The sequence below is a fragment of the Aspergillus homomorphus genome (genome assembly GCF_003184865.1).
Source record: "Aspergillus homomorphus CBS 101889 unplaced genomic scaffold BO97scaffold_36, whole genome shotgun sequence".
Classification (NCBI taxonomy): Eukaryota; Fungi; Ascomycota; class Eurotiomycetes; order Eurotiales; family Aspergillaceae; genus Aspergillus; species Aspergillus homomorphus.
The window spans coordinates 272,047-292,142 of record NW_020291922.1 but is presented as its reverse complement, the minus strand read 5'-3'; the positions used below and the strand labels follow the sequence as shown (position 1 = coordinate 292,142).

At 52.0% G+C, this 20,096-nt stretch overlaps 6 protein-coding genes across 6 annotated transcripts; 2 read left to right on the top strand and 4 right to left on the bottom strand.

Moving 5' to 3' along the window:
• Nucleotides 1-1,923: 1,923 nt before the first annotated feature.
• Nucleotides 1,924-5,511, top strand: BO97DRAFT_163530 (F-box/WD repeat-containing protein). The gene is made up of 3 exons (XM_025690239.1): nt 1,924-2,420; nt 2,513-5,179; nt 5,237-5,511. The coding sequence occupies exons 1-3, from the start codon at nt 2,076-2,078 to the stop codon at nt 5,360-5,362; spliced, it is 3,138 nt and encodes a 1,045-aa protein (XP_025548829.1). The 5' UTR covers nt 1,924-2,075; the 3' UTR covers nt 5,363-5,511.
• A 383-nt stretch (nt 5,512-5,894) lies between these two features.
• Nucleotides 5,895-7,665, bottom strand: BO97DRAFT_445364 (translation initiation/elongation factor MRX8). Its single transcript, XM_025698545.1, has 2 exons — nt 7,067-7,665; nt 5,895-6,982 (listed from the first exon to the last, which is right to left on the bottom strand). The coding sequence occupies exons 1-2, from the start codon at nt 7,645-7,647 to the stop codon at nt 6,334-6,336; spliced, it is 1,230 nt and encodes a 409-aa protein (XP_025548828.1). The 5' UTR covers nt 7,648-7,665; the 3' UTR covers nt 5,895-6,333.
• Nucleotides 7,666-7,886: 221 nt separating this feature from the next.
• Nucleotides 7,887-10,873, top strand: BO97DRAFT_445363 (60S ribosomal protein eL8). Its single transcript, XM_025698544.1, has 5 exons — nt 7,887-8,065; nt 8,135-8,521; nt 9,624-9,698; nt 9,767-10,276; nt 10,345-10,873. The coding sequence occupies exons 1-5, from the start codon at nt 7,997-7,999 to the stop codon at nt 10,543-10,545; spliced, it is 1,242 nt and encodes a 413-aa protein (XP_025548827.1). The 5' UTR covers nt 7,887-7,996; the 3' UTR covers nt 10,546-10,873.
• Nucleotides 10,874-11,610: 737 nt separating this feature from the next.
• On the bottom strand, nt 11,611-14,608 carry BO97DRAFT_427304 (putative spindle pole body component; the record flags this gene model as incomplete). Its single annotated transcript, XM_025697196.1, has 4 exons — nt 11,611-11,649; nt 11,714-14,123; nt 14,241-14,449; nt 14,549-14,608. 4 exons carry the CDS (start codon nt 14,606-14,608, stop codon nt 11,611-11,613), a joined length of 2,718 nt encoding a protein of 905 aa, XP_025548826.1.
• An 893-nt stretch (nt 14,609-15,501) lies between these two features.
• BO97DRAFT_407610 (nucleic acid-binding protein) lies at nt 15,502-16,816 on the bottom strand. Its single transcript, XM_025695674.1, has one exon. It carries the CDS (start codon nt 16,552-16,554, stop codon nt 15,667-15,669), a length of 888 nt encoding a protein of 295 aa, XP_025548825.1. The 5' UTR covers nt 16,555-16,816; the 3' UTR covers nt 15,502-15,666.
• A 428-nt stretch (nt 16,817-17,244) lies between these two features.
• Nucleotides 17,245-19,395, bottom strand: BO97DRAFT_163339 (glycosyltransferase family 20 protein). The gene is made up of 5 exons (XM_025690238.1): nt 18,817-19,395; nt 18,343-18,715; nt 17,911-18,281; nt 17,521-17,860; nt 17,245-17,466 (listed from the first exon to the last, which is right to left on the bottom strand). The coding sequence occupies exons 1-5, from the start codon at nt 19,118-19,120 to the stop codon at nt 17,325-17,327; spliced, it is 1,530 nt and encodes a 509-aa protein (XP_025548824.1). The 5' UTR covers nt 19,121-19,395; the 3' UTR covers nt 17,245-17,324.
• Between the last annotated feature and the right edge of the window lie 701 nt (nt 19,396-20,096).

Genomic DNA, 20,096 nt, shown 5'->3' with positions numbered 1-20,096 from the left:
TACGAGGTATCTCAGCGGGAAATATATATGCAGGCCCAATCTAATACTATTCTAGAGTCTAACTTATCAATGCAGCACTATGTTCGCAATTACTACTCAGTGTGCTGATGATTGCTCAAAGATCTAGATCCTGTGACCATGTGCGCATAAAACCAAGGACATTGGTATTATTGAAAAAGTAAATCAAGCAAGCGCGCATTGCTCACAAACTGCAATGCTTAAATTTGGCCTCCACATGTCCAAATCTAGACTCTGGAACTGCCACTGACCCGTGACTATTTCTACGGTAGGGCTGGAACCAATGGATCAGTGAATTTTCAGCGCAGAATTTATCTCTGGGACCGGCAACCGAATGAAGGTAAGGTAGGTAGTACGAAGTACTTTCGGCAATGGGATAATGGTCTGACTTTATCTGGCACTTCCCCGCAATGCCCTCCTGCCCTCTGGCATGTCTTAGACCCTGATTTCCTTTCCCTGATCGAATAGACATCGGGCCAGCAAGATCGTAGAGAACATCTCCTGTCTCGTCATGCTCCCCGCTACACAACCAGTTTGTTCCCAGTTCAATCAGGTTCAACCCCCGCCAGGGTGATCACGTGTACGGTACCGAGAGTGAGTGGCAAAATCTCATCGCAAGTCGTGCCCGGCCAGAAAACGTGCGATAGTCAGTGGCTGGTCAAATCGTCTCCAACACTGCATCATTGTCATATATGCACTGATAGTGATAGGGCAAAGAGGTTATTGGTGGCGCTGGGAACGGGAACCTACTGTAGTAGCATTCAACTGTTCTGTCCAGAAGGCATGGTCCGACTTTGTAATTTGATCATGTTGCAGTATGAACCTGCATGTCTCGAAGAAATGATTGGGCTCCGGGTCACAGAGTGTTCCGAGCGCTGGGCAAATTGAGTCTGCAGGTCAGCCACACTCAGCAGCTAGCCGCCTCGCCTCTGGAATTTTTTCTTCGTCCTTCTCTTACTTCTTCGGGTTTTTGCATATTCACATATGTCTGGCCTTTGTTCATGGCATTCGAACTCTGCAAATGTTGGAAGACACTTACAGTAAGTCACCCTCTTGATAGCATCATGACCTACAGTCACTGGACCATTTTATACTTAGCACATTCCTTTCCTTCCTCTACTGTCACTGCGGAGACCGAGACTGACGATTTCGCCCCAACGAGGGAAGGAACCTCGGGAAGTCGCCAGATTGGGGTTAGTCCGTTAGATTAAGACTGGAAGAACTTCTTTTCCCCCCTCTCTTTTTCTCCATAGTAGGTAGGGTAATAGTAAATAAATTAGGTAGGTACAGTACAGATCTTGGACAGGTAGACAGCCCAACAGACCACTACGTAGGTTTTACAACTTTACGTAGTTAGCATGCTAGCCTTGTTATTTAGTTGATTAGAAGAATACTAGGTATGAGTAGTGAACGCCTAGTTACCTCTAACTAACTAATTAATTAATTACCTAGTTCTGACTACTGACTAAGTAAACTTCCAACCAGAAAAGAAGGCACGACCCAAACTCGCCCGCCAACCACCTCTAAGTTCCAACGCTCCTCCGATTCCCTTCCTCCCTCCCTCTCCCTCTCCCTCTCCCTCCCTCTCCCTCCCTCCATCCATCCATCATCATCCACTCCCGCCGCCCAACACCTCCTTGTCCCGCAAAGCACGCCACGGCCATTCGCCTTCCCTCAACCCACTCCTTTTTCACCTCTCTCTCTCTACTCGTTTTTCTCTTCGGTTGACCGCTTCGGTACGGACATGATCTAACGACCCTCTTTCCCAATCATCTTGGGCCCTCAAATGGTTTTGACGGGCGTGTATCGTGTTGGCGACCCTCTTTAATACGACTTGTTGCTTCGACTGGAGTCTAACCGACTTCCGCACAAAACAACGCTCCCTCGCCCTGTTATAAAAACCCCGTGGTTTATCGCACTAGCTCTGCAAAGAAATAATCGACCCAACTTCGATGCCGCATACTCCCTCTTAGCATCGACCCTGAGCCTGCTCTGATCAGCTGCGTTGCGCGACGGATCCTCAGATCGGTTCCCCATCTTGCATCCCCGCCCGTTTCATGCCGCCCGTTCCTTGCAATCATCTCGGACTTCACCAACACACCATGGAGGATCAGGAAAATAGTCATGATCTTGGCCCTGGCTCTCCCGGAGCATCTATCGGCCAATTCTCGTTTGCTCCTGCCACTCAAACTACGGTTGTGACGACCACTACGACGACGACCACCACCCTTCCACCAGTGCTTATCAGGCCGCCCCTCGCCGCGACACGAAATCTTGACCCCAAGCTGTATCCTCTGGCATCGTCTCCTACACCGTCATCACTGAGAAACATCGAGTTTGAACTTGGTGGGAAACAGGTTATATTCAACGAGCCTGAGGACACGGCTGCCAGGCTGAAGGAGGTATGTTTTCCTGGTTTCCACTGTTTGTTTGTGATTTTGATCTACCTCACATGCCTTATCTCAGACTGGACGTACCGAGCTAACAATCGTAGTTGAACGAAAGAGCGGTTGCGTTGAACGCTTCGAACGGTATGGTACGATCCGTGACCTCTTTCAGTTCAGATGATGCCCAGCTAGCCCGACGTTCTCAACCCATAAATCAACTGTCCATATCGAAACGTCGTGTGACCGAAAACAGTCACCGAGGCAATCATGCGTGCTCCCTAAGAGTCCCATCCGAGCCCTCGGTTCGTTCGTTTCGTTCTCAAGGCCCGACATCAACGCTTCCTGTGACGGCTGGCCTCGCTACCCCGGAGACGGAAAGCAATAACAGCGCAGGTGAAGGGATCATTCAGAAGCGGAGGGTTTACAGTCTGAGTAATCCTCGAAGAGAGACACTGCTACGATCCCCGTTATCCTCAGAGGTCGAGTCACAAGGAAATATCCCAGCGAATAACATCTGGAGAGAACCTTCCCGCATGAAAACTGTGGTCTCAGACCGAAGCAGGCCGGTAGCTCGGTGTGAAACGGAATCAAGCCTGAGTCGACCCCAACCAGGGGCGGCGGCAAGTCAGGATTCCGGGTATGGCGCTCCAGATGACGATTCTCAACAGCCTCCAACAGAGACTACGTCACAACGGACCTTTATCGATAATCTCATGGCTCAGGATATGTGCTTGCCTAGCCCGAGCCTGTCCCCAGTCGCTGCTATGAACGCCATGAACGTTGATTCCTCCTTCGACTCTGCCGAGGACCCCGAAGCTGACACGGACTCAAGCTACGATAATAATGACACCAACCCCGTTAAACCTCTGCGAAACGTGCAGACCAACGCAACATATCTTGAGCAATCCAGCAACAGCTCATTGGGTCTACTTCAGCGGCGGTCCGCTTCGCTGGCGGATATTCCTGCAGTCCTGGACTATTTCGACGCTGTCCCTGACGAGATGAAGACGTACGTCATGTATCAGTTGCTCAAGCGGTGTTCAAAACCCACATTGCAGTTCGTTGCGGGTGTCGTAAACCCGGCCCTGAAGTGTGATTTCCTGTCTGCTCTTCCGACCGAGCTGAGTCTCAACATTGTCAAATACTTCGATGTTCAAACTATGTGCCGAGCTGCGCAGGTCTCCAAAAGATGGCGACACATTATCAATTCTGACGAGAAGTCGTGGAAAGAGCTCTTTGACCAAGATGGTTTCTATCTTCCCGAAGGCGAGCTGGAACGTGCGATCAGAGAGGGATGGGGGTGGCAGTTTCCCAACGGCACTGACGATTCCGAGAAAGATTTGGGTGCATTGCCTGCCGTCCAATCTGATGAGGAGTCAGGCCACAACAAGACGGTGGTCCCTCTCTCAGAGCCGAGTGATAGAGTGTTGGCTTGGAATCGTCGGCCGAAGAGGAAAGCTGTAACACGTGTTTCAAGCCGTAAACTCTCAAAGAGGAAGATATCATCCAGTGGAACCGATCATTCTGAATCCTCAGATTGGAGAACGGAGGTGTCCAACTCGGAAGGACCTTATGCTGCCGCGACTGCTGCCGCTGCCGCTGTTCCTTATCCAGATATTGGATTGCCAAGTCTGCGAGGCCTTCACCTTTACAAGTCGTTGTATCAGCGTCATCATGGAATTCAGAGAGCTTGGATGAAACCGGATGTTAAGCCGAGACATATTGCATTCGAAGCTCATGGTCGCAACGTGATCACCTGTTTGCAGTTTGATACCGATAAGATTTTGACTGGAAGCGATGACTCGAACATCCATGTTTACGACACGAAGACTGGTGCTCTCAAGGCAACTCTCGAAGGACATGAAGGCGGCGTCTGGGCTCTTGAGTACATCGGCAACACTTTAGTGTCCGGATCCACCGATCGGGCAGTCAGAGTCTGGGACATAGAAAAAGCGAGGTGTACCCATGCCTTCGTTGGGCATACTTCGACTGTACGCTGTTTGCAAATTCTCATGCCAGCGGTAGTGGGGAAAAAGGCAGATGGCTCTCCCGAAGTGATGCCTAAAGAGCCGCTCATCATTACTGGCTCCCGTGATTCCAACTTGCGAGTTTGGAAGCTTCCAAAGCCTGATGACCCGGAGTATTTTCCGGCCAATCCTCTTCTGGACGACCCGGATTGCCCGTATTTTGTTCGTGTTCTTACGGGCCATCAACACTCTGTTAGGGCGATCGCAGCTCACGGTGACACGTTGGTGAGTGGCAGTTATGATTGCACAGTGCGGGTCTGGAAGATCTCAACGGGAGACCTTGTACACAGACTTCAGGGTCATACACAGAAGGTCTATAGTGTGGTTCTTGACCATAAGCGGAAACGCTGTATTAGTGGAGCCATGGACGTCTTGGTCAAAGTTTGGTCTCTGGAGACAGGGACTCTCTTATGGAACCTCGATGGTCATCAATCTCTCGTTGGACTCCTTGACTTGAGATGTGACCGGCTGGTTTCGGCAGCTGCAGATTCTACTCTGCGAGTCTGGGATCCGGAAACCGGTCAATGCAAACATAGGCTAAGTGCCCATACAGGGGCTATCACATGTTTTCAGCATGATGGACAGAAGGTCGTCTCTGGCTCCGATCGAGCGTTGAAAATGTGGGATGTTCGAACTGGAGAGTGTGTCAGAGACCTTCTCACCGACCTGGGTGGAGTGTGGCAGGTCAAGTTCAATGAACGTCGTTGCGTGGCCGCAGTACAGCGTCGTGAAGTGACTTACATCGAGGTCAGTACAAATTATCAATACTTGTTGGGGAAGCATGGGTCGCTAAATATTTTCCAGGTTCTTGATTTCGGCGCTTCGCGTGACGGCGTACCCAGTGAGCAGCTGGGCAAACGCATAGTTGTCAATCGCTGGGGCAACGAAATCACTGATACCGACGAAGAGTACGATTTATCAGATATCTAGATCTGACGGTCTTGCTCGTCTGCTGGCCCAGTTCAGACGAGCGACCTGATGCAAGCGTTGTTCACAACCAGACAACGGCAAACGGCCGCATCATCCTTTCGTTTTTCCTCGACATACCCAACCATGAAACATTTACGATACCCCCTTCATGGATATTTCATTCCTATCATGAGACTTTGCATAGCGTGGTTAGCATAATTTGACATGCGGCATAATGACAGGTCGGCGTTGTGGCACTTAAAACATCATGTTGACCTCGGGGTCAATCTTATTTTCGCCTTGATTACATCCGTTCGCGCTATGTCTCGCATATTCTGTGTCCATATGCATCTAACATTATCTCAAGCCCAGGACCCTGAGACCTCGGTCTCTGTTCATAATATATCTTCTCGACATTGCGGTTGCCATTATTGCTTGCCTTAGAAACCAATGAACACGTCCTGAATCGGCTTTGAGTTGGCTCCCAGTAGAAATAAGTCTCACAGACATTGACACTATAGGACAAATATTGAACAAGTATCATTACAACGTGCTCGCCTTCGATATTAACAGCGCCACGGGCGGCTTGAACATGATCCCAGAATGCTCCGACTAAATCTTATGACCAGGACGTAGCATGGAGTTGGAGATTAAGTCCAGGAGAGCACCATAGCTGGAGAGAAATCCAGGAACCCGCCCTGACTTGACAGACATATGCATATCAATGAGCGAGGACAGCCGAGCTCAACCTTTAAAGTTCCAGCATATGTAGTCTAAATAAGTGCCAATCCCATCAATGGCAGCGGAGAGTGCATAGTTGTCACTCGAATGACACAGGAGATCGTCGCATTCACTTCGACCGATGATGAATGAAAAGAGAATGCCGAGCCTCGGATTAGGGCACATCAACCGTGCCTGGCTTCTCGCTCTCGTTGTACATTCAACGAGACTTTGCTTTTTGGTGCGAGCTCAGAAGAGGCTGCGGTCTTTCATCAGATCCGTGACTTGCGTTTTTTGTTCTTTTTGGTCGGAGCTGGATCATCGGGATTCGTGAACCACTCGTTCACTTCCTCCTCCGCTTCCTCCACCTCCCTCTCCGCTTCCTCCACCATCTCATCATCTACCACCTCCACCACCTTCTCCGGCTGCTGCTGCACCTGAGGAGAAGGGGGAGGGGTCAGCTCCCCACTCGGCTGCACCTGCGGAGAAGGAGGAGGAGGAGGGGGTGAAGCAAGGGAAGCCGACCTCTTAATCACCTTCCCATCGGCGTCGAGATTCGCATCGTACCCAGCCGCCTTAACCACCGCCCACCGCAGCGCCGAGATCCCGATGTACTCGCCTTGGGTGCGCTCGACCTTAGAACAGCAGGTCAAGGTTTCCCCCAGTGGCGGGGGCCCTTTCCAAAACTGCAATGCTCCCCGGGCCCCGATGCGCAACTGCCGATGGACATCACGGACCGTTTCGAAGCCTTTCTCCGTAACGCCGGTTCGGATCTGGGCGGGCTGCTTGGCCAGGAGCTTGTCGATCTTGGCGACGACTATTTGATAGGGGATGCCGTATTGGCTGAGGAGCTTGAGGACTTCGATGTCCCATCTCTTGAGACCGTGAAAGCCGTCTATGAGGACGAAGACGCGGCGGAGTCTGTTTTTTGGTCGTGGTTAGTGTGCGTTAGTCTGACTGGAGCTGATATTTTTGGAGGGGGGTTTATTTAGCGAACGAACGTACTGCTTCCTCTGTTTCAAATACTTCATGATTTCCACGCCCCAATCCCACCGACCTCCGTGTCCGTACCCCGGCATATCCAGGAGCACGATCTTCGACTCCCCGCCTTTCGTGCCGCCGATGCCGAAGGCGTTCATCTCGCGCGTGCGCCCCGGTTTCGACGACGTGTAGCAGATTTCCTCGCCCATGAGGCGGTTCAGCACCGAGCTCTTGCCGACGTTCGATCGGCCCAGGAAGCACACCTCGGGCTCCTGGGAGGACATCGGCGTCGTGCGGAACTTGCTGGCGGACCAGAGCTTGATCGGGGAGTGGCGCGAGGGAGCGAAGAGTTTGTCGGCGTAGGCCAGTTGCGCTTCATTGGGACATTGTGTCTCGTGGTAATCGTTCAGCACTGTTTTTGGGAGGTCGGAGAGGAGCGTCTTCTTGATGGGTTGGTGCCCGCCTTGCTCTGCCGGCGCGAAGGGCTGTTCATCCTGCTCTGATGGCGATGATGATCTCGTCGGCAGGGTTGAGGAGAACGTTCGATGGAACTGTGTTGGTGAGGATCTTATTGGAGTTAGGAGGGCGCGTAGTCGGGGAATCATGGTTGCGGTGAATATTGTGTGTTCCATCTTGGGAAAATGATTGATTGAGAATTTGTTTGAATTCGCAGACAAGCTTTCGTCCTCCGCGGCCGCGGCAATGAGGAAATCTGCCGGGCGGTGACATTCTAGGTCGGTCTGTTGGCTCCACCGCCTGAGCGATAAGAGGTGAGAGAGATCGGAGGGGTCGGAGAGCTTCGGAGTTACTGCAGGTACTACTAACTACTGCCAGTAAGTACGTGTGCCTGAGCTTTATTCAACTTCGTCACTTATTCTCTACAGCCAAACCTCTCACCCTGATTCTGTACATACCTGCACTTAGAGGGAAAGGGAACGTCATCTCCTGCCCAAAATGATCAACGCCGTCCTCGTGTTCAACAACAACGGTCAACCCCGTCTGACCAAGTTCTATACTCAAATCGTGAGCTCTCCAGGCCAGGCCGCACAACCCCCGCTTCATCATGGCTAACCTCCCTTCTCCTACAAAAAGGACACGCAAACCAAACAGACCCTCATTACCCAGATCTACAACCTCGTCTCCCAACGACCCCCCAGCGCCTGCAACTTCCTCCCGCTCCCGCCGCTGCTCTCGCGCGGCGCCAGCTCTAAAGCCGCCAATGGCCCCTCCGATGCGCCCACCCAGATCACCTACCGCACCTACGCGACGCTCTCCTTCATCATGATCTCCACCTCGACCGAATCGCCCCTCGCGCTGATCGATCTGATCCAAGTCTTCGTCGAGGCGCTGGACCGCATGTTCGAGAACGTCTGCGAGCTGGACCTCATCTTCGGGTACGAGACGCTGCATGCGGTGCTGGGCGAGATGATCGTCGGCGGGGTGGTCGTCGAGACCAACATCGAGAAGATTGTCGCCGGGGTGAAGAGTCAGGAGGGCCAGCTCGGAAAGAAGAGGGCGATCCAGGCTGCCAGTTCAGGGATTGGGAGGGGTGGATTGCCTGGATTGGGCGGGTGGAGGTGGATCCCCTCGGAAACGGATGGTTAACTCGGTTGGCTATGTGTGAAGTGAAGGGAAATGTGATACCATAGTTGGATGGAATGAGTGTTATGTGTAATGATGTCCTTGCGATATGAATGTGCTATTTGTATGAATGCTGTTTCTACTCTTGGCGTATGGTTATGTGATTAGACTAGACTTGGCTTTGATAGAGAACCGAGCGCTCTAATAGGGCAGCTTAGGCACTGTGCTTAGCGCTATGATTGACTAAGTCATAGGGCCAGCTCGAGCAACCAGCAATAGATCGACGAGGTTTTATGAATCGAAGCTGCATGCCTGAATACTCTATAGAACACGACTTCACCGCCTAAGGCAGGACTGAAGGGCTGTACCCTACACACGTGACGTACCACTATCTCCCATTCCGGCACGCAAGTTAATCCGAGGGCGGCCCACAGAAGCCGCGGCGGCCTTTTCTCCGCGAAAATCAAATTGCTTCCCTCTTGTTCCTTCTTTTCTCTCGATCGTCAATCCCGTCACTCAACGCCGCTGCGGATCTCAGTCGACAACAATGGTGGTAAGCATTTGAGATTTTATAACCCAGTTTGGATTGCACTCCTCTATATCCTCTAGAGAGAGAAACACCTTGTCATCGACAATCGCCCACACGACATGTTGTGTGAGACACCACAACTGTAAGAACGTCGGTGGGCTTGCATCTCGCACAGTCGAGATAGCAAATGTTTCCGCTGCATCCGCCGGCTCTCGGGACCTCTTGATTGAGCCGCTCTCGAGAGAAGGCGAATCAGTGATGATTTGGCTGGAGTCGCAAAGTTGCAGTAGATCCTTCTTTTCTTCTGTCACATTGAGCTTGGAATAAAGTTCGTAAATATGGGATGGAACGAAGAAGGAAATACTGCGACTTTGCGATCTCTCTAGAGTTCAAAAAGAAGAGTTTCAGCAATGAAAAAAAAAATGGGTGGAGCACACAGATGCTGATTTCTTCTTTTTTTCTCAATGACAGCCCCCTAAGTCCGGAAAGAAGGTTGCCTCCCTCCCTTACCCCCAGGGTAAGGCTGGTTCCAAGAAGACCGCTAAGGTAAGCACTGACTGACTCTCCCCTGCTTCGTCCCGACACCAGGCGATGCTAATAAGTCTTCCGTACAGAACCCTCTCATCGAGAAGCGTTCCCGCAACTTCGGTATTGGCCAGGACATCCAGCCCAAGCGCAACCTGAGCCGCTTCGTCAAGTGGCCCGAGTATGTCCGTCTTCAGCGCCAGAAGAAGATCTTGAACCTCCGCCTCAAGGTCCCCCCCTCCATCGCTCAGTTCCAGAGCACCCTGGACCGCAACACCGCTGCCCAGACCTTCAAGCTCCTCAACAAGTACCGCCCCGAGACCAAGGCCGAGAAGAAGGAGCGTCTCCACGCCGAGGCCACCGCCGTCGCTGAGGGCAAGAAGAAGGAGGACGTCTCCAAGAAGCCCTACAACGTCAAGTACGGTCTCAACCACGTTGTCGGTCTCGTCGAGAACAAGAAGGCTTCCCTCGTCCTGATCGCCCACGACGTCGACCCCATCGAGCTGGTCGTCTTCCTGCCCGCCCTCTGCCGCAAGATGGGTGTCCCTTACGCCATCGTCAAGGGTAAGGCCCGTCTCGGTACCGTTGTCCACAAGAAGGTATGTTCTTGAGCCTGTTCCTCCAATCAATCAAATCCCACAATCATCTAACACCTATCTCAATCTAGACCGCTGCCGTCCTCGCTCTCACTGAGGTCCGCCAGGAGGACAACTCCGAGTTCTCCAAGCTCCTCTCCGCCATCAAGGAGGGTTACACCGACAAGTACGAGGAGTCCCGCCGCCACTGGGGTGGTGGTATCATGGGCGCCAAGGCTGTCGCCCGCCAGGAGAAGAAGCGCAAGGCCGTTGAGGGTGCCATCCGTGTCTAAGCTAGTCCCGTGTCACCAGATGATCCATCCCCCACCAGCTTAGTTACTATGTGAACCGAAAGAATTTCACAATGCACTGACGGGTTTACCACGAACAAAAAGTTTATACCCAAAACGAGCAAAATTCCTTGATTAATGACGCGGTCCACCCCCTCTTACTCTTCTTCTCTTCTTTCCATGTACAACGTTGCAGATACCCATGAATGCTATTTTCTCTCCCATCAAAACAAGACTCCAATATGCTCCTCGCTCCCCTCAAGCCCCTCTTGCTTTAACTGTAGTGTTCTACTAGTTGAGGAGATCCAAATAGCATTCATGTGGAGAGCCCTGCACCTCGTATCTTGTAGAGTCCATCAAGGATATCAATTAGCGTATCTTATCCCCTTGGCCGGCCTAAGGAACCTTTCGACTATCAAGGAGCAGTAGGGCAGGTCTGTCAGAATGACGTCTCATCCGCAGGCTTTACGCCCAGAAACCTGATATCTCAGGCCTACAGACACCATCGATCAATGTATATCCTTGTCGGCATCACAATGCAATCGCGGACTGCCATTCCTAGTTCCACACCACCCCAAAAGTGAAAAAATAGAATACAAAGCCCATCGAATCAAAAGCATAGTACAAGAAAAAGGGGGCAAAGAAGCATCTATACATCAGAAACAAGCAAGCGTGGTATGCTGGCGTGTGGTATGGTACTGGCAAAGCTAAAAACCCAGCAGAAAGTGAAAGTCAGAAGAAAAAAGCGAAGATCAATGTAACCCCCCAACCAACCCTGCTTTCCCTTGCGATCAACAATCCATTTGCTCCATTTCCCTCAAGCAATGACAAGTGCCGCGCCGTTGATTGGGGAGAGGAAAATCAAATCCAGTATACAAGGACGACAAGGAGTACCCACGCGATAAAGGAAAATAAGGAAAATAAGAAGCGGTGAAAGAATTGTTAGAGGGCTCTGTGCACGGAAGGCGTGCAGCTAGAGGCTGTGATATCGGTTCGGAGCAAGGGAAATATAAGATTTGATGGAGGGGAGTCGAATAGAAGTTGGTTTTGTCGGTCATTCCGGGGTCATTAGCGTTGAGCGGGTGGTCTTGTAAGGCCTTGCCTTGCCTATACCAAGTATACCTCGTTAGTCTCCCGTTCCTGGCTAACGGTGAAACGGCGTTATGCTTACCTTCATCTGTTCAATTCTTGCTTTGAGTTGGCTGGTCACTTCCGCAGCTCTCTTCCAGTTTTCAGCGGGTTCTGTGGTTCTGGCAGGTTGGTCCTCACCTGAGGCACTGCCAGAGCCTAGCACAGATGAACGGGTGGGACTTCCCAAGCCAGAGTAGCCCGTGCCGAATGAAGGGCTGAGCTTCCGCCGACCGAAACCTCCCTCTCTGGTGCTTAGCGCTGGAGAGTCCAGGCCGTTGTTTTCCTTCTCCTCACTGGGGCTAGTGGATGCATAGCTACGGGGCCTGGAGCTATCGAACCTGGACCCTATGTGGAGACTAGCTCGAGACATTGGATTGTAGCTGTTGTTGCCCGGGTCCTGGTAGACCGATCCGGCCTCCGAGATACTGATATTGTCGGGCAAGGCATTCGTTGGGCTGATAGCACTGGCGCGCAAAGCCCGAGCTAACTCGCGCTTGAGACGCTCAATCTCTCGTTGTTGCTTCTGGACCGTTTGTTCGGCTGCCTCTGCATCACTGCGAGCTCGGACCAATTGTGTCTCCTTGGCTTTGATGCTCAGAACATCCCTAGTGTGGTCTTCGATGAGTTGCGCGTTTTGATTTTGAAGTTCTGTGATCTGAGAATTCAACTTGGTTCTGTCGTATTTCAAATCGTCAATTGTGCGCGTATATCGTTCTTTTTCGAGACGCAACTCTTCCAACTCCGCACGTTCAGCGGCAGACATCCCACTCATCTGAGGTGCGACTGGAGCTGGAGCTGGCTCCGCCGGAGCCGATGGCCTGGCGATGGGTCGACCAGCAAGGCCCCTTCCAAGAACAAGCCGAGGAGGTGGTGGCTGATCCTCCGAGGGAGGTGACATAACGCGCCTTTGAGGTGATGGCAAACCAGCCTGACCAGCAAGCCTCTTCTTTAAACCGCTGGGAGCAGGAAGGCCGCCAGGGCCGCCAGGCTTCGCAGGTCCGCCCAACTTAGATGGGATTGCTCTCGTGGCGGGCTTGGATGGAGACGGTGCTGGTGCTGGCTCCTCGACAGGAGGCGGTGCAGCTGCAGCTGCGGGCCTCTTCGTCCCCAGTGCCGGCTTCTTGCCACCGAGAACCTTCTTGCCAACTGCAGAGGTGGTCTTTGGCGGGCCAACGATGGGCTTGGGTCTTTCCTTCGCTTTGACTTCGGCCGTCTCGTAAAACTCCTTGATCTTCGTCTTCCGGATTTCGTCAAGACCTTCGAGGTAAGGATTCATCGCCCGTTCACCCAGGATCTTCATCAAGGTACCCAGAATCTCCGCTCCTCCAGCACGATTGACCTCACTTGACTCAGTAAGTAGCTTAGTTGCTGCCTCTGCGATCGACTTGATCTCTGGTTTAGCCGGCACATCTCTGGTGGTCCGAAGACAGCGAATCAAGAACTTGAGCGTTTCTTGCTTGACTTGCGGGTTCTTGTGCTTGAGAAATTCGAGAATCTCCTCCAGACATTCGCTCAAGCTAGTAGCGACAAAGACCGAGTCGAGTGCCTGACCGAGGGCGTCTGCAACGCTCTGCTTCTTCTCCTTCAGACGTTCCAACATCGGTGCCATTATACTGGCGCGGTACTTCAGGAACCCACTACGCAGGCCCTTTGCAAGTAGATCAACACAATTGGCGGCGACAGTCACGACGGCAACATTAGCGTCTTTCATTGACTTTGCCAGTAACCGAACAACCTCGTCAAATTGCCCATCCTTAATCCTGGGCACATTCAGTACTGTATAGAGCGCATCCAGGGCCTCTTTCCTGTCCTTCCATTTTGATGATGAAAGCTGTTCCGAGAAGTTACCGGGGATTTTGGACGCCACATCTACCGGCTCTGCCAGGTCGAAGACGTCGACTTCGGCCTCTTCCTCTGCGTATTCCTCGACTCCTTCCATCTCATCGTCGCCAACTTCTGGAGCGGCACTGGCAACGGCCATAGCATCCTGTTGTGCTTTTGTAAGCCTTTCCTGCTTTGGTGGCGGTTCCTGTTTGACGTTTTCAAATAGCTTCTCCAGATCCGTCTGTTGAACAGGTTTCAACTCGCCCCAGAAAAGGGGCTTGATGGCCTCCTTCAGCCACCGGTAAAGCTCCACAGTGAGGTTCTGGGCTTCTGCGCGAACGTTCTTATCGGCGTGTCCAAAGACCTTGGGCAAGGCTTTGAGTACCGGCTTCGGATCCACGATCTTACAGCCAAAGTTGTGATAGATCGTCTTCAGCCCCGCCAACGCGGCCGCAATCACCTTGGGTACTTTATGTGACAACGCGGGCAGCATCTCTTCGATAATCGGATCGGCCTTGTCCAGCTCCACGCACAGAAGGAGGGCCTCGATCGCACTCGTTTTGGCGGCGGGTCGAGTAGATATGAGACCTTTCTCACAGATAGGAAAGATTGTAGTTGCGCGCGTTCTAGCAAAGTCGGACTCGGTCAGCTTCTGCTCCCATACACATAAACACACCAAGCCAGTGATCAAAGCACTCCCCGGCGCACCAAACAAAAAAGGAATGATAGAGACAAATAAATACCTGGTACAAGCCTGTACACCACCAAACTTCAAGAACGCACAATAAGCCCCAAGACCTTCTTGTTGAGCCGCCACATTGGAATCCGCCACTGCTCCTTTCCAGAGACCAGGGTCTTGTATGAATGGTGTGAATACTGGTGCCGACTCGTCGGGCGTTTTCTCGAATTGTTGTTTCGCATCCTCGTATCCTTCCTTGCGGACTTTCCAGTTCTATGGAGGGTGTCGCAGTCAGTACAGGTCGCCAAGCCACACGAAGAGCTCGTTGAGAACAAGAAGGGCGGAAGATTATCGGGAAAAGGGTCAGCTAACCTTGTGCGCGAACCGGTCGGGCAATGGCAAGGAAGAAAAGTCCTCCTCTCCGTCAGCCATTCTGACGGTTCAGAAATCGAAAAACAAGTCTCTTTCTAGATGTTGGGAAGGAGAGATGGGTCAGCGATTGCGATTTCCATGCAGCGGACCAGATAACGTCAACAGCGCTTGTTCGGGGACTTGGTCCTCGAAATGACGGGCTTCATCGCGTTAGAAGAATCATGAAGCTTGATTCCGTTGGATGCCCGGAAAAGAGGGGCAGTTTCGAACAAGACTTTGGTTTCCTCCAAGAGCGACTACGTACCTGAAATTTCGCAGATAAGTTGCAGATCTCGTGCACGGGCGAACAGGTGCGAATACAGACAGGGCGTGGTTCCGGAACTCACAACCAGCACACAGTATGGAGGGGCGATTCGAGCTTAGGTGAAATCTGTCCCAGAAGGTAGGGCGATATACAGTTTGGAGTATAGATAATAGAAAAGTCCTAAGGAGGGAGAATGTCGATTGATAGACGATTACAAAGAGAGGGAGGAGGAAGTGGAGGGAAAGTAAACAACGGCAAAGTCACTGGGGTGACTTCGCGACCCAAAGAGGGCTTGGCAGCCGTAATTTTGCTGCCCGCACCAGCAAACCGGGGGGGGGGGGGGGGGGGGAGGCACAACTTGTTATTGTCAGGTATCAACATTGATTTTGGAAGTGGGTCAGAACAAGTGGAATGAACGGAGTGACGTATCTCTGAGAAACATGTCAATACTCTTCTGAACTGTTAGTGATACCCTATTATCTAAGAGTTTCAACAGTATGCGAGACTGTTCAGAAGTATACGCCGTCTTGGCTCTACTATCAGAACGTAGCGTCGCGTATGCCTTCCTCTTTACCCCGGAATTTGGCTTACAGACTAGCTTGACAAGCGACAATTGTGAATTTCGCAAAATGCTATATGGATAGTAGCTATAATATACACAAGTGTTACATGAAACCCATACACAATCAAAGGGGGAAAAATAAAATAAAAAGTAGGTCAGAAACACTCGACCAGTTCTAGTCAATCCACTCATCTCGCTGTTCTCCTTCTCCCGCGTAACGAAGCCAGCCCAACACGAAGAAACTCCAATCCATTAGTTCAGGTTAGCCTTAGCAGCAGGTGCAGTCTTAGCTGCAGGTACATCCTTAGCATCCTGAGCAGCCTCGGCAGCCTCAGCAGCAGGCGCAGCCTTCTTCGGTGTCAAAGCCGGCACCTTCGACTTGCGGCGTTGATGAATTAATTTCTGGATGCGCCCGATGTGCTCACGGCTGGGGCTGTGCTTCTGCGTCTGCTTCTGCAACTTCTTATCACCGCCAGCAGCCTCTCTCCGTTTGGTCTCCCTGCGCTGCCACTTGGCCTGCCTCTTGGTCGCACGCTCGGCGTCTCTCTCCTCTCGCGTCATCACGGCCGGTCGGTCCTCGAGGGGCTGTCCGAAGGGCGCGATGATGCGCTCCACCACGTGGTTGACACGCCGGCCCTTGGGGGCGCCGGACGAGAACTCAATTACGTCGCCCTCGCGGAGCGACTCGCGGGGGTCCGAGACCTTAATGTACACCTTCTTGGGGTAGTACTTGCGGAGGTGGGCGTCCCACTCGATGTTCAGGTGCTCGACCCGCACGGTGCGCTCCATGCGGCCGGCGGATACGACGGTGCCCTTCTTGAGCTTGTAGGGGTACTGGCGGAGGGAGGGAGGGACTTTGGTCTTGACGCTCTTGGAGGCTTTCCGGGTCCGAATCGGTGGCTGCTCCTGCTGTTCCTTCTGCTCCTGCTCCGGCTGGTGCTCGGATTGTTGCTCCTGCTGCTCCTGCTGTGGCGGCTGCGGCGGCTGCTCTGGTTGTTGCTCGAGGAACTTGGGAGACGTCGAGGCGATGGATCGTTGGAAAATTGTAGGTCGGGAGAGGTATTGAGAAGCGGGGGCGGAGGTGCGGAGGACGGACAATCGCAGGGGCTGAAATGCCCGGACTAGGTTGCTGAAAGACATGGCGAATTTTGTGTGAGATAGAACTGGTTCAATTGAAGGGATGAAACGGAGGAATCGTTATTCGATCACGGCCGACTCGATCTGCTGGCAAGGCCGCACTGCTCGTGGGGGGCGCGATCGTGCGAGGCTTCCCTGTAAGACGGATCCCTGTCAAAGGGCGGTGTTCAAGGAGGGAAAGGGCGGTATATGGGTACCGTAGAGCCGAAGCCAGAACGCGACAAGTGCTGGCGTAATGCTCAATTTGGTGGATTTTAGATCGGAGCAGTATCGCGGTTGCGGAAGAGTTGGCCGAGAATTTCTGAAATCTCGGGCCTGTTTGCACGGTTTGCACCAGCTCTCTCCGCGTCGCATCTCAAGCCATCATCAAAGTCCAGCCACACGAGCACACGATTACACAACTTACGTCAAAGCAAGAGCACCTGATAAAACTTATGTCCATAGCTCCCGATAATAAAGCATCAGAGCCGAGAATTGAGAAGTAGGCAGTTGAGATTATTCTAAACAATGCACCCTGTACATACACAGCACCCCAACACCTCGAGTCTCCTTTCCGGACAAACCATGAAACCTGTGGCCTAAACGCAACAATGACTCTTTCAATGTACCCCATTCTACGGAAGAAGAAGATAAATGAATCGACTAGGAATGGAGCAAGGACGCCATATAGTCAAAGATAAAAATAAAAAGAACCCTAGCTACGGACTTCCCTCGGATCCGATCCTTTTTGCATGACGGACATAGGGCTGGCTATCTGCATTTCAACGTCATGCCTATGGTTGCTGCGTAGCCTGGATGCCATTCGAATGTTCCGAGGTTCCAGCGGCCAGAGAAGCCTTCCTGGCTTGGAACTTTTCCGCCGATTGGTTTGATATCCGAGTCAACTCGGTGACAAAGGACTGGCCCCAAAATGCACTAGGTTGCATTAGTTACAAAACTCGGAGGATTTTGTCAAAGTTTAAACCATACCTCGTGTACTTGTTCACGTATTTGTCCAGTTTCGAAAAGTTCAAAGCTCTCTGCTCGTCACTCATCGTGACAGCCTCCTGATAAGCCGCCGCAAGCTCTTCTGTGTTCCAGGGGTTGATAATGATACTGCCGTTCAAACTTTGCGCCGCGCCCGCAAACTCCGAGAGTACTAGGCTGCCGTGACGCTTCTTTTGGGTGGCAATGTATTCGTAGGCAACGAGGTTCATGCCATCACGGGTAGATGAAACAATGCAGGCATCGGACACCGCATAAAGGGCAATCAGCTCATCAAAGTTGACTGACTTGTGTAAGAAGTGAATCGGCATGAACTCAACAGTGCCTGTCATTGAATTAGCGACGCCTTTTGACGAGCACTCTTGGAACACTTACCGAACTTGCCGTTGATTCGACCCACAAGTTCGTTCACCACGGCCCGCAGGTTTTGGTACTCTTCCACATCTTGTCTACTAGGGACCGCTACCTGGACCAGTACAACCTTGCCAACCCACTCAGGATGATCACTGAGGAAAACCTCGAGGGCGTGCAGTTTTTGGGGCACGCCCTTGATATAGTCAAGACGGTCGACGCCCACCATTAGCTTCACGCCCTGGAATTTCTGCTCCAGCATTGCAATGCGCTTTTGAACCTTCTCCTTCTTAAGGCCCTCCTCAAACTTCTCGGGGTCGATACCAATTGGAAAGGCGCCGCAGGCAATCAGTTTGCCCTGAAACTCGATTCCGTTCGGCGTAGTAGGCAAGCCTCTGTGGCTGAAGTTAGCACCTCTTGGTATACCGAGAGAAAGACAACGATCCAAATACATACAGCAGACGAGAACAAGCGCTGAGGAAGTGTCTGGTATAATCATAAGTGTGGAAGCCGATCAAGTCACAGTGAAGGACACCGAGCAACAGTTCATTTCGTACAGGAAGGATTCTGTAAATTTCACTGCTTGGGAAGGGAGTGTGAAGGAAGAAACCAATCTTGACATTCTCCTTGCTGTTACCGATCTCCTCGCGAAGCATCTCCGGAAGCAGCATCAGATGATAGTCATGAACCCAGATTAGATCTCCGTCTTGGACTTCTTTTGCAACGGCCTTGGCAAAGAGACGGTTGGCTTCTTTGTATGCTTCCCAGGCAGATTCATCGAAGGTGATCTCGCCGGGGTGATAATGGAAAAGAGGCCAGAGAATCGAATCTAGAGGAGTGGAGAAAGAGGTCAGCCAAGCCGATCATGGTATTGGCTTTCTAGTAAATTGCGCTGGCTATGCGACGCAATTGGGACAGGGACGAACTGACTGGAAAACCCGTTGTAGTGGCGATCCGCAAGCTCATCATCGATAAAGACAGGAACAGCACCGTACTCGTCCTTCAAACGTTGTTTTACCTCGGGGATTTCCTCCTCTGGGACTTCCAGACCGGGCCAGCCGTACCATTGGAAAGTGGTGGATTTCGACAGACCGCTGAGTCCACTGACCAACCCACCGGAAGACATGGAGAAGTCATATCTGCCATCCTCGGATCGCTTGATGGTGATCGGAAGACGGTTGGAGACTAGTAACAACCGCGCCTCATTCGGGACGGGGTTTTCGAGACAAGGCATGATGTCGGTGATGCGGGGGGCGGCACAAGTGTAGATAGTCAAAGGTGCGCAGTCGGTTTAATGACCAATGATCTCAATCAGCACACAAGCGGAGGATATCGGAGCTCGGAGCAGATAAGAATGTATGGAGATGTCGTAGAGATTATAATGACTTAATTGATAGGAGGGAGAAAAAAGATTGGCAGAAGGGCGGAAGATGGAGGGGTAGGACAGGAAATTAATCCGGGCCAGTCTGAAGATTGAGCGGAAGATTAGGAAATTGGCAAGTTCGGAGAGGAACCTGTACTGGGGGCAAAATAGCCTCTTTGAAGATGAGAGTGGAAGGAAGAAAATGGAGACAGAAAGGGAAAGCACCAACAAGCAAGCAGCACCTCTCAGGTGGTGAGGGAGAAGAGGGCAAGTTGAAGACGTCTAGGAGTACTAGTAAAGGTAGTGAGTGGGTTTGGCCGAATGAAGTGACCTCACCGCAGCGGGCAGCGCGCGGACCAACCGACCCAGGCTTGGGCTCGGGCAAGAAGATCAAAAGAACCCAGCAACTTCACTAGCAAGTTCATCGACTGAACCAGTGATGGGGTGGGGAACAGATGCACATCCAACAGAAACTCTCGCACTCTGTTGTTGTCAGGTTATTTGGCGACAAAGTGTTGCGGGGATGTTTAAATAGAGTAAGAGGGAAGAAGGAGCATGGAGTACTTAGTAGTTTAACAGATAACTGAAGAAGAAGTGGAGGAAGAGAACTTAAGGGATGAATGGATGGATGGAGTGGAGGAGGGGGAGGGGAGAGGAGGAAAGAAGCAGGTGGGGTGGGGAAAGAACTACTCATACTACTCATACGAGGACTTCTCCTACTTCTCCCACTACGAATACTAAGGATTGCTTGCTGTCTGCCCCAAGGCTGATTGATGAAGTCACAGCCCGGTTCACAGTCAAAGAATCTCTCGGCGCGGGTTTCCTGCCAGCCACTCATCCGCCCCCC